At 38.4% G+C, this 12795-nt stretch overlaps 1 protein-coding gene across 3 annotated transcripts; it reads right to left on the reverse strand.

Annotated features, from left to right (window-relative positions):
- Nucleotides 1–864: 864 nt before the first annotated feature.
- On the reverse strand, nt 865–12469 carry micall2a (mical-like 2a). Of its 3 annotated transcripts, XM_051388078.1 has the most exons (18): nt 12434–12469; nt 12122–12268; nt 11661–11709; nt 10258–10399; nt 9938–10104; nt 9661–9791; nt 9068–9571; nt 8776–8960; nt 7890–7947; nt 7235–7425; nt 6260–6367; nt 6019–6083; nt 5714–5837; nt 3133–3235; nt 2663–2736; nt 2475–2589; nt 2278–2324; nt 865–2189 (listed from the first exon to the last, which is right to left on the reverse strand). In XM_051388078.1, exons 2-18 carry the CDS (start codon nt 12262–12264, stop codon nt 2110–2112), a joined length of 2286 nt encoding a protein of 761 aa, XP_051244038.1. In that variant the 5' UTR covers nt 12265–12268; nt 12434–12469; the 3' UTR covers nt 865–2109. The 3 variants fall into 3 exon arrangements, with proteins under 3 accessions (XP_051244038.1, XP_051244039.1, XP_051244040.1); XM_051388079.1 differs by having other exon boundaries at nt 9661–9788; nt 12122–12468; XM_051388080.1 differs by lacking the exon at nt 6260–6367 and having other exon boundaries at nt 12122–12468.
- Between the last annotated feature and the right edge of the window lie 326 nt (nt 12470–12795).

Here is a 12795-nt window from a genome sequence, read left to right on the forward strand (position 1 = left end):
AATGTACAGGATGAACATAATGTAAGGTGCTGAACAATATTACAATTTCCACCTTTCTGTCAAAGCAGTTCAAACTGATTTTACCACCCTTTCATAAAGATTAAGCACTTCATGGGTAATGGCATATTTTAATGAACGATGGCAGCCTGGACACAAGAGCTCACCTCAGAGGATTCCATTTCATCACACATTCACAGGATGAATTGTTTTACTTATGAATATTAATGTCCCTCTAATTTGAGGCTGTTGTTAATGCTTGTCGCTAGGAGCTTGGCAAATCAGGTCCCATTCCTGTTAAAACCATGTATTAGACACCCCCCTGACACTAAGCCCTCGCCTTTGATTCTTAATTGCAGAAGTGCAAGCATTTGCAGTAGATGGGGCGCAAAGCTTTAATTAACTCTAATATCACACATTCAGTCTCGACTGTCACCCACATCACGCATGGCATTTTGTACCAATATCATCCCCAACTCTGCTCATCTAGAAAGATTGTGTTCCAAGTTCATGATCACAATTTCATGCATCTCAAAATGAGGGATATGTAGTTTATAAGTAGCTGCAATATATTGACGCCAGTGAATTATCTTAATGCCATCCTTACAAAAAAAAAACCCTTATTAAAAAGGCATACATTGATGCAGCTCTGTGATTACTGCACAGCTTTAATGCAAAGGAGTCACAGCATTGTTGGTTTCTAACTGAAAGCAACGTCTGATCTTGGCAGTCGCTGAATCAACAGTCATTTGTGAAGCTTGTAACATGGGAAGTGGAGTGATAAAAAGTTCAGTGATGTGTTTAAATAGAAAGATGTGTGCCAAAGGAAGCTGTTATTAAGTAAATAATTCGTCCTCTCATACACACTAATCTTCAAAGGATTTATTGGACAACAGATTTCAAGTTTAAAAATACTATAAATAGAGTAAAAGTACATACCATTAAATAACACTTGCAACATTACAGTACATTCCTTATAAACACTGGGAATGCCATTTTCACACATGAGAGACTCCACATGTCGTTTGAACATTTTAATAGCTCAGGTACGGAGCATTTCTGATGCAGATATTAGTAAAGAGTAATGTTTAATTAAACCCGGTTTGAAGATAAAGAGCTCAATACAACCTATAGTTTATAAGCCTTCCCTGGCCATAAGCTACTGCTCTACCTAATCCTCTTTCACATAACATTATTGCATCAGCACAGCTGAACATTTTTGCAGCATTTATAAAATTAGCAAAGAAATTAACTGTCCGTACTGTGGCAAATTGGATTTCCAAGTTCTTGCCTTGTGATACAGCATACCCAGGCTGCCACCTACAGTACAGTGTGAGAGAGGAACTACAGTCTGCAACAAGGCAGTTCAACATGTGTGGCTCTCCATTTTCCACTCCACAGCCATTCAAAACTTAATTGTCAAGGCTTTTTCTCCTGCTAATATCCTTACGGGAAATTTGTTAAAATCCATTATTAAATAAACACTGAAATAATTTCATTTTGGATCAAGACTGTTGAAGGATTATACATCCATTCTGTTCATTCCTATTTGAATGTGGAACAGCTATGTTCCCTATGTAATTAATAAAACATGATAATTTCTGTTTTTAGCTCCCACATCCAATTTTTTTGACCCTGTGTTGATTTGCTAAAATTATTAGATACATCACTCAACAGTATCTTTACCTAACACACATAAATAAATTATGCAATTTCTTCTTGTGACACTCATCTACTGCGGTCTAATCAAACATTATAAACATAATTAAGCACCACCAACAGTGAAAAAACATTGTGAAAAAACAGGATACTCCTTGTGAAAAGAGAAAAGATTAAACTATTTTGAAATTCTCACTAAATAAGTAACAGTAAGGTTGAACAAAACTAACATTTTAACTGAACTATTATGTTGAAATATTCTGAAGCAACTAGAAACACATGACTACATGACTTGATCCATTATGCTTCTAAATTTGACATTTCTTTATTTGCCCTTCGTTATTTGCCTTCTCGTTAACACACAATGTATTGAAGAACTAAAATATAAAAACATTTAAAAAAATTAAAAATATAAGACAAGAATGCAAAGTTTAGTAAAAGTTGCCTTGAAGATCATTCCACTAGTCTTTTACTTCTTCGCCTGAACAGTTTTGAGATGGAGGATTTCCTCTTATTTTTGGCTTTCTTTACTCCTATGCACCAAAAAATATTAGATTATTAGAATGATGCATTCAAATTGGAAAATCTAATCTAAAAGAAAAGCATTTATCCAATACTTACCAAGATTTTTCATCATTTCATTCAGCTGCTGATCCTCCTCCACTTCCCTGAAATTGATCAAAAGAAAGCATTTTCTTTCATTTCTTGCAAAGCATTTTGTCTTGTTTGCATATCCAATTGTTATAATACCAGTATTACTCTATAAACATTACAGTAGTTATCACATTAAACATTAATTATAAGTTGCATTGTGTTACCTCAGCCTGTCTTCATCCAAACCCTCCACAATTGCATTTCTGCCATCCACAATCTCCATCAGTCTCTGCATCAACTTCTTCTCTCGCTGTCGCTCCTCTCTAGATTTTAAATGATCTGTGATAACAAGTTGACAGACTTTAGTGTTGGAAAAAGAACGTAACAGAGCTGAGGGTCAGTGATCTCTCACCTGGCTTCTCCAGCAGCCTGCGAAGTTCCCCCTCCACACCTGGCTGCTGCTGCTCCAACTCTTGAGTCCTGGCTCTGAAATATGCAATCATTAATAACATTTTAAAAATTAAGCAACAATCCTGAGCAAATATATTTGGTTTGACAGTTAGTAAGTTTGAATTCCTCCCAGTGTTATATAATTGTATAGGAATAATGACAACTATAACAGGTTTCACTATCAGACAGGAATATATATGAAAATATTTCAAGGTATGGCATTTTTAATATAATTAGAAATTGCTTTTATTACCACAATGTAAAAGACGGACTGTTGTAAAAGTCTTTCTGAGGTAAACAATTACAACCAGAATTGAAAGCAAACTACCAAATTAGTTCAGATACAATCACGGATGATTAATGATCAATTAACAATTTCACTGTGAATCCGCCCTTCAAGTTAAGTTAAGCTGTAAAACAAGTAGTACTCACGTGTATACAAGCTCTGATTCCTTTCTAATGTACATCTGCTTTTTTCGAATGAGATTGAACCAGTCAACCATCAGTGGGTCCATCAATATGTCCCCCTTCCCCTCTGAAAGACATAAGTTTAAAACTATGTTTGTGATACACAAGATAATATTCATGACACAGTATAATAGTCATCAATAGGGGTCATGGTATAATGTATAAACACTGATGTGTACATATTGGGTAAAGGTTCATGAATCAATCATGATCTGTAGATTTAAAGTACTCAACAGCACATAAAATCCAGACACTCTTTAAATACATTGCATTAATTATCTACTCTGGCTAGCTAAATGTTTCTGATTAATGAGTAAATAAAATAAATCAAATTAAAGTAAAAGAAGGAGTTCAGACAGCTCTGCGCTCTTCTGATGTCAAATAACGCAGTGGCTGAGATTAAACAGCTGGAGAATAATTCTGTTTTCACATTATATATTTTGGTTATTTATAAAAAATAAAGAATAAACTTTTAAAAAAAATAAATTTTACATCATCCTATTTAATATAACAACCAAGAAGCCTCCCCTCAACCAGAATCATGGCTCATTTTATTTTCACCAGATCACCTCTTTGTTTTCATAGGACTGTAGTTATACAATAATACAATTAAGTGGGATATCAAATTAGGTTTTTGGATAATTTGGCTGGTACGGATCAGCAGGGTTCAGGTTTGTTGAGATGGAGGGTGACTCACCTCCTTGGGACCATGTCAACACTTCACTTAAGGGACTGTAGCAGCAAATAATGCATAGCCCTGCAGCTCAGGCATACATTATCTTAAATCTGACATTTTAAACTTCTGAACTTGTCACATGCTGCAGAACAAAGATATGTTTAACAGTTTGGAATATAATTGCCTTCATTTACTGTTTGGTTAACATTATTAGACATCCCTGGTGTTGCATATACTTCCAATAAGATCACAACATCCCTTTATCTCACTGGGTTACATTTAATTTCTGAAACACTAAATTAGCGATAAAACAATTCCTCTATGAGATTTTGATAATCAGTTTAGTTTCTCAGCTGTGAGGATCTGTTGCTATTCTTTGTCAAATAATAAAGTAAACTCACCATTTTTGTGTTTTAGAGTTTTGATGGTTGCACAAAACAAGCATTTTTAAATGTCATCTTAGGAAATCATGAGAAATGCTCATTATAATTTCCTGACATTTCATGTAAAAAAAACGAATGTATTGAATCGGTAGATTAATCAATAATCATCAGTTGCAGCTCTGCAGTAAATACACAGGCATTGCATTGCCATCTATAATATAATTCCTTATCTAAATGCTACCCTCAAACATCGGTTTAATATGCACGCTTTAACATGCAGTGGATGTAGAGCAACACAGAGGGAATACATGATGAAGTATAGACTTGTCTTCATCACTTATTTAATAATGATTTAGCAAAAAAATCCAGTGGGGATTGGCTCTCCTTTTCTTATTTATTTTTTTTAAATAGGTTTTGGACTCTAAAAGGAAAAGATTATGCTCAAAGTCCCTGCCAAATACTGAACACCAGAAGCACAGCAAAGCTGTGTGTGACAAAGACAGTGATTAATATATAAATCTGAAATGTTAATGGCGGTTTTAATATGTTCCTAAAGCAGTATGTTTATGGTTTAGGGATTCCTTTGGTCCACCACAGTATTATGATATGCACTGCAACATTGCACGCAATTTCTGCTTGACAAAGTAAGACTGTATTACCTAAATAGATGGATCAATAGATATTTGACAATCCCAAATCAGTGACAAAACACACACCAAAGCCACATTTACAATAATAACTGATTGGGACAGGGACTGAGGACAAGGCAGTCTAGATCCTGCCATTACCAGAGCAAATGTGATTTTATTCTGAACTGAACTAGAGTGCCAGGGTTTAGTTTTTACAACGACAAAATTCCAGTTGGGAAGTTGATGATCTCCTAGGTGGTGTGCAATTGATGTCAAATTCTGGCCAAGCAATTGCATGCTCAGGCTTCCTGGGTGGTGCATAGGAAAGAAAGTACGCAATCGACCAGAATATATATTACTATACCCAAGTCATGTTGACCTTGAGCAAAGCAATCAGGCCCCCTACTCCCACTACCTCAAAAGAGAAGCAACATCCCTGTGGGCCGTCTGTGCCTCTCACCTCATTTGGCTGCAGAAACAGTAATAGAAATGGCAGGTAAATCCCTGGAACACACACACCAAGCTCCAGCTGACGATGAGTGAATGTGTGTGTGTCCTGTGTAAAGCAACCCGGACCCAACTCTGCACCAGAGACACTCTCACTGAAGCAGCAGTGGGATTCAGCAGTTTGCACAAATACAATATCAAAGTTTGTGTTGAGGTTATTCACTGCAAGAGGGCAAATTTGACTGTTGCATTGACATCCTCTGCCTCAGAATAAGTTGTTTGAGGGACTGGTCATTTTAAAAATTGCACAGATTGTTTCTGAAATGTAAACATTCAATTTTATTTACACATCTATACAAAGAAAAGGAAGGAATATTTGTTGCAGGGGTAGAGTGACAGGAAGAAAGTACCTTCCTCACAGCTGCGGAGTTTCTTTTCCAGCTCCACGCCCTCCTTCTCCAACTGAGCCAAGTTTGTCTCAATATCATTCAACTCCCTCTCAATCTGCTCCACTGGAATATGATAAGACTTCACCTGACAAAAAACAGAAGAACTTAAGAGTCACAGTAAAGTATAGATAACTTTAATTTGAAAATTCATACTTTGGCCACTTAAATGTAAAGAAGGTCGTCCATTTTTTTCCTGGGAATGTAATGAAAGCATATTTGTAGAGCTGTTAATTAATCTCTTAAGAGACTTAATGGAGGGAACTTACAGAGGGTGACCTCATTTCAGTCCTGGAGGCGTTGGTGGGTGACAAATACTTTCCCTTTTTAGCGCCTAAGAGGTAGATAAAATAGGATTAGATAGTCCTTTCATGGCAGCTTTTCAGAAAAGCATTGTCACATATGACTTCACCTGATTTATTTTCAGTGAAAAATGACTGCTCATAGGAAATCAACAAGATGGCTGAGGCCATGTATGTGTGGCTTTGATGATGATATTTTTAAATCAACCTGACGGATTTCCGTGATTGGCTGGAGCAGTCGCTGGAGTGCTAATAGATTCCACAGCTGGCCGTCTGGGTGGGGATTTCACAGGCGAGCGACTCCCATGTTTAAAACCTTAAATAAGGACAGGAGGGTTTTCATGCTGTAGATATGCATAAAGTTAAATCTGTATGTATTTTTCTGTTAAAAAAGCATGCACGATCTATCTGGGAATCAATGTATGTGGATGTTGCTCTGTGAATTTTTAGCCATGCTAGCGGTGTGGCAGGGTGGCCATGTTGGGCTGTCTGTCAGACTCAAATATCTCAACTTTTGGATGGATTGCCATCAAAACATCCATGGTCCCCTGAGAGTGAAGCCAAATAACTTTGGAGTTTCAGCTCATTGTTTATCCATCTAGCCCACAACTTGACTAATTTGGTTCACTCTAATCACTCAGTCTTGTTTTTGACCACAGCATGCAGCAGTTTTCCATGAAAAAAGCTCTAAAAACCCACTTTACACTACTAGCTCAGCGCCAGACGGCAGACAGACACAGTTAGTGACTAGCTGGTGAACATTTAGCAGCTAAAGAGCCAGATATTTCCCTTAGGAGTTGGTAGAGACCAAAAACTGTCGATGGTCTATTTAACACACATTACAGATAGAAATTGTAACATTACACAGCGGACAAATACGTTTTTTTTGACAAGCTAAAAAAAACCAACAATAATAATAATAATAATAATAATAATTATAATTATTATTATTATTATTATTATTATTATTATTATTATTATTATTATTAGTATTGTAATTATTATTGTTATTATTATTATTATTATTATTATTATTATTATTCGGTGCCACAATGCACCTTTTTGACTAGATCAAATAGCACTGAAGACAAAGAGAGTAAATTTTGAGCTTTTTGACTCGACTAATATAAACTGACTACAAATAGACAAAAGTCTCTTACTATAATGTACGGACGCAATTTACCTCGGTTACCAGAGCCAAGTTGAGGTTTTTGGGGAAAAACTTCTCTAAAGTGTGCAGGATCAGACTGAGCAAAGCTAACTGGAGGTACTGTAGGTGCTGGAGCTGAAGGAGGCCTTGTACTGACGTTAAAGGAAGTTGCAGAGATGAATCCAGGCTTCTGTTGCTCAGTACAGGCATCAACTCCAGCATCTCTGTAAGAAGACACAATGAGATGATTCTTCAAGTTTGTCACCATTTAAAAACAGTGTACAAAGTACAGAAGTACCTACAGACTGAATATAAAGAACGAAAATATAAAAAAAGGCCTCACCTTTTTAATTTTGTACCGACAAAGGTGGGGAAAACAATTGAGGAATCATCAGCAGGGATTAGAAATGATAGAATCTAGTGTTAGGGTAGGTGGGAAAAGTTCAGGCATGGCACTCCTTGGGGCTTGTTAGGACGGGAGACAGAGCTAGCGGCTGCACTCTGAGCCAGTCAACATTAAGAGAGTCGGACGAAGTTCGATGATTCTGCATTGTGGAGAGTGAATAAGCCTAATAGTCAGGGACGTTAAAAGACACATTTTTCAAGACGTTTTTGTCCACCTGTGCGGCCTTCCCACTTCCACCTAAGTGAGTTAATAGTGATTATTAAGATGGTTGAGGATACTTACTTTAGACCTAGCTCTGTTTTCAAAGGTTTGAGTTTTGATTGCCACTCATAGACTTGATCTGCAAATGATTTAGACAAAAAAGTTGAGTGAGTGACTGATGAAAATAAAAGCATGATGTCAAAGGAAAGCTTATCACTACTTAATCTGTCACACAAGCAACTGTTGAAATCATTCTTAATTTCACAACCAGGGACACATCATCACAATTACTTTTATTTGAAATCTGCCTGAGCAATGGAGTGCACACTCAAAGAAGTTCAAGTTCCTGTACGCACTAAACAAAAGACTCCCATGACTGTTTGTGTCACACTCACCTGAACAGCTGATGAGTGCAGCTACTGGTTTCATTATCTAGTCTCTAACAGCAATGCACTGACTGATCTTCAACTGCACATCTGTATGAAAGACTCAAATTATCGTAATATGTGTATGACATAAACTGTCTTCTGATAAATGCACAACCTCTTGTGTTGTTCATGGTCAATATGTGGTCCATATTAGCAAGCAACATAATTACTTTCCATGATAGAGAAACTTCTATCAAAAGACCATTTATATTAAAAACAAACAGTAATTGTGTTTCTGTCTGAAAAGCTACTGACTGCCAGGATGCATGCACATCCATCCGAAGAGAATGACAGTTCAACTATGAAAGTTCATTACAAGTGTATAGAGACAGAAATTAAAATGTCAGCATCCAACATTGAGTTACCATCATGCTAAATGCACTGGCTGAATAAATAGGGCAAAAATGACAAAAGGGCTTTGTTTTCTATGAATGCGTTCTAAGACAGACAGAGACAATGAGGGGGAGGTGGGGGTTGGATGTTGGCTGGATGTCAAATAATGGATCAAGAACAACTGAAATGAATTTAGCATTGCTTGCCTTTGGCGGTTGTGTGTACAGTTGTTGGCCTTGTGCGGTCTTTGTTGATGGCCTTCAGACATGGCGATTCCTTATTGTTTGTCTGGCTGGTGGATGGCTGTCCTGCCCAGTTTCCTGCTGGGTCTTGGCTGCATTTATCCTTTCTGAAACCGGGGCTGTCAGCTGAACTTGGCTCATCTCCAAACCTGCAGAGAGAGAAAGCCCTCACCATCAGTCTTAATAACAAAAGTCATTACAAAACCATACAGACTCTGTTCATGTCCACAAACAGTATACAGAGTGCACTACTCACCGTCTCTCTGCTGATCGAATGGTAAATGGGCGCTTGTTGTTGTTGTTGCAGTTTTCTTCTGCAAATTTCTTTCCAATGATTGTCCTGGCTCTGCTTTTCTCATCATCAGGACTCGGTGGGACCTTCGGCCTTCCTAAAACACTTGAAACCTCTGTGGGCTTCCTGTTACCTGTTGAGGCCTCTGTGACTGGTGGTGCAGCCTGGAAAAACCTCTGCCGGGCCGACTGCGTCTTCTGGGCTGAGGCTGTCCAGGACTTGGAAGGTGGAGTAGGACTGACTGGCTTCCTAACAATATCCAGTGGGGCTGAAAGCACAGAAGAGGGGCGTGGTGCAGACTGGGTCTGGCTGGCACTGTTCAATTGCCCAGCTGAACTGGTGGGTCCGTTTTTAAACCCAAGCTCAGAAGAGGAAGTTTTGCAACTGCTCTGGTTGCAGATAAAAGTGTCTGGATTCTTCCCAGGTTTGTAGCCTCCTGTGTAAAGCACGCTGTAGCATTCACTGCATCTGGCGGAAGTTTATTGACATAAAATTAAGAATGCAATAAACACAGTGCATGACAAGAAAGTGTCAATGAGTATAGATTTAATTCTTACTTGAAACAGCTTCTGTGATAGAGCTTGCCTTCGACAAAGTGCCTCTGAACCAGATGAACGTGACTCATGCATGCAACACATTTGCTATTGAGAGTCCCATTTTTGTTGGCGTTTTCTGCCAGAACCGTCTTCTGTGAAAGAAAACTAAAACTGAAGTAACATTTACTTAACCCACAGAAAAAAGATATGTCCTCTTTGTTTTTTAAAACAATAATAATAATAATCATCATTCATAATTTAAAATGTTTTTATTTTGTGTTCTGACATGAGTACTGACCTGAACAACAGCCCTGGCCAACTTGGGTGAGGGCTGAGCAGTGAGAGTGGAAGGTAAACGATTCTCAATGGCGGTTTTAGACACAAAGGTTTTGGCAACCACTGGGAGATTTTTCTTCTCTGATGGCTCCTCCTTGGAGCCCTCTGCTGGCCTTTTTACACCTCCCACTGAGGAAAAGTAAACACCTTTTAGTGTCAAACATCACACCCTTGCACAGGAAACAAAGAAGAAAACCTTATTATTCTTATTTGTTTGGAGCATGGACAACTCAATCTGAGCTATACAGTTTCTAAGGGTATTTGAACCAGCAATATTCTCACTGGGAGGCCGTCCTTTGAAGTAATTGTAGTACTGGGAGACGTAGGTAAGAATGCTCAGCCTGTCTGGAATCCTTAAGGCCACCATGTCTTCTGCATCTAACAAAGCTGGGATCCCCAACTTCTCCTCTGCGACCTGAAAAGCCTTGACAGGAAAAAAACAAATACGCAGTTTAACAAACAGCCATCAACTTCTGCCAAGAAAACATTTAATGGTAGTGTATGATGGACCAAGGAAACAAATTCAAAGCATTTTTGCTGTATAAAAACAGGGTATTCACTGGGCGCAGTAATGTCAGCTACAATTACAGCATGTGTAAAAATGTCAGACAATACAATCTCCTTTAAATAGAGCCACAGACTGCTACTTGGCCCAGAGAGGTCTGAAAAGGGCTGTATAATGAATAGTGCACTTCCTGTGAGCTCGTAAGGATAAGAAAAAGGATGGAGGGAGAAGGATATCGGGGCATTGTTTAGGATCAGCCTGGATATGCTCATTAAATTTAAAGCAAAGCCTTACTGAATACCAACTCTGTCAAAGTAAAAGAAAAACACTGAAAGCTAAAAACTAAAGCTGGTTTTGCTACGAAAACGTAGAGACAATGTCTTATTTAACAACTTGTGAAATAACCACCTGTAAGAAACATGACACTATTCATGAAATATAGAAGGGTGTGAATTACCACACTAGTCACATTCTCATCTTTCATTACAGGGAGCATCTTCAACACCTGATCAAAACTAAAACCTGATCAAAACACACTATTCTTTGGCGACATATGGTTCAAAGTTGTTCTTGTGTCACATTCAAGAAGTACACAGCAAAAGGGGCTTCAAGTGAACCGTCATCATGACGATCGAGTGGCAGATGACAGCCAGCCTCATTCAAAATGAATAACCCCGGAGAGCCTCTCCCCTGAGCTCAGGTTTGTTGCTGACACTGTCAGGATCATCCAAGACAGCAAAGGAAGTCGTACAGAGTGCATACTGTAGCACTCTGCAGGGCCTGTAATCCTCAGAGGAAGCCGGTAAAATGGAAGGAGACTAAATAATGTAGAGGTCCTGGCTGTGCTGCTCAGGTCATGTACAGGTTAACAAAATAAATGGGGTCAAGTGGACAGAAGCAGAGAAAAGATTCAGAATTTCTAAGTTTGAGAGGAGTCTAAAATTGGTAGTGTTGGGGTCTTTTGCTTAAACTGTGCTGTTAAAATGTTAAAACAGCTAACTATTTAACCAATCTTCCGCATAAATGCCAAGGCAAAAACAAATATAGTACATTTGCTGGATGTGTCTTCACATGTCCGGGGTTAATGAAGCAGATGTTTTATGCTACATCATATTTTGTTGTTCCAGTATGAAGTCAGTTCCACTCAATGTGACAAAGGTTCAACAACTTGACATCTTACCAGTCTGTTGTTCTCAAACACATCCTCCTTTTTGAGTGAGTCATAGTCTCTGGGAAAAACAGGAATACAATGAACAGAGAGAGGGAAGTTAGAACCTCATCATACTTAAGATCTTGACTCTGAGGAGTTCAACTATATGGGGAAAAAAAAGTTATATTGATGGAAGCAGCATATTTCTTATACATGGTGAGTTTCCCTAGAAATAAAATGTATACCAGCAGAACTAACACATATAACTAAAAAAAGGACCACTGAAAAAAACATGTATTAATTTTAGGAGAAAAATAATTAGGTCAATACTGAGTACCAAAAAAGGGTACATGGGTATGCCCTGTAGAAAACAAAACAAATATTGCATTTTGGACAGGCTGCCCCAGGACACATCACTGTTGTCAAAGCTAAGACTTCAAGTATTCCACCAAACCCCCGGCAAAAAAAAAAAATAAAAGTTAAATACTTACATCAGGTCCGGTCTGTACTTGTGTATGAGCGCACAAAAAGCCAATCCGTTTCTGAAAGAAGTCGTCATGTTGGTGATGGCCACATCTCGGTAGCCCTCACAATGCATTTTACACCACTGCTCCAAAGCCTTGATAGCCGCCATGCTCCTAGCGCGACACAGAAACCGTACACTCAGTACAGAGTAAGTGTGCAACAGGCAGAGGCTTTCAGTGTGGTGGAGCCGGAGGAAAGAGGGATAAAAACAAATGTCTCCGTTCAGGATTTGGCCGTGAACTGCGGCGCAGCAGCTGCGTCCTGTTTCCTTCTTTTACCTGAATGAGCGCCGAGTCTCCGGGACGAGCCGGTGGTGTGTGTTTCTGCGCTCATTACACTAATTGACACCGACTGCTGATTCGTCATTCACAACAGTTGAATAAAACCCTGCCATTAGGGTAAATAATAGTTTTTCTTGTGTTTAGAGTTCAGTTCTCAATCCCAAAAGTTAATTATGGAAACTGAATAAGAGCAGAATTCTGATCCCCAATCAGAATGTCAATCATACATTTTTGAAGTAGCCAAAAAAAAGAAGGTAAAATTACACATAGTCCACCCTGTATGCTTTATCCTTTACAATACCACTAATTCTTGACAGAGGCTGGAGTTGTCATTCCAAAATCCCTATAAAATGTTAAAG

The sequence above is a fragment of the Dicentrarchus labrax genome, unplaced genomic scaffold (genome assembly GCF_905237075.1).
Source record: "Dicentrarchus labrax unplaced genomic scaffold, dlabrax2021, whole genome shotgun sequence".
NCBI lineage: Eukaryota > Metazoa > Chordata > Actinopteri > Moronidae > Dicentrarchus > Dicentrarchus labrax.

Excerpts from the sequence above, each read along its gene's own strand:
- micall2a (XM_051388078.1), bottom strand. The coding sequence starts at position 12,264 with ATGGCGGCTATCAAGGCTTTGGAGCAGTGGTGTAAAATGCATTGTGAG. Across the intron at positions 10,400-11,660 it reads TGTTTGAGAACAACAGACTG|GCTTTTCAGGTCGCAGAGGA; the intron begins GTAAGATGTCAA and ends TTTCCTGTCAAG. Across the intron at positions 2,737-3,132 it reads GAATCAGAGCTTGTATACAC|AGCCAGGACTCAAGAGTTGG; the intron begins GTGAGTACTACT and ends TGCATATTTCAG.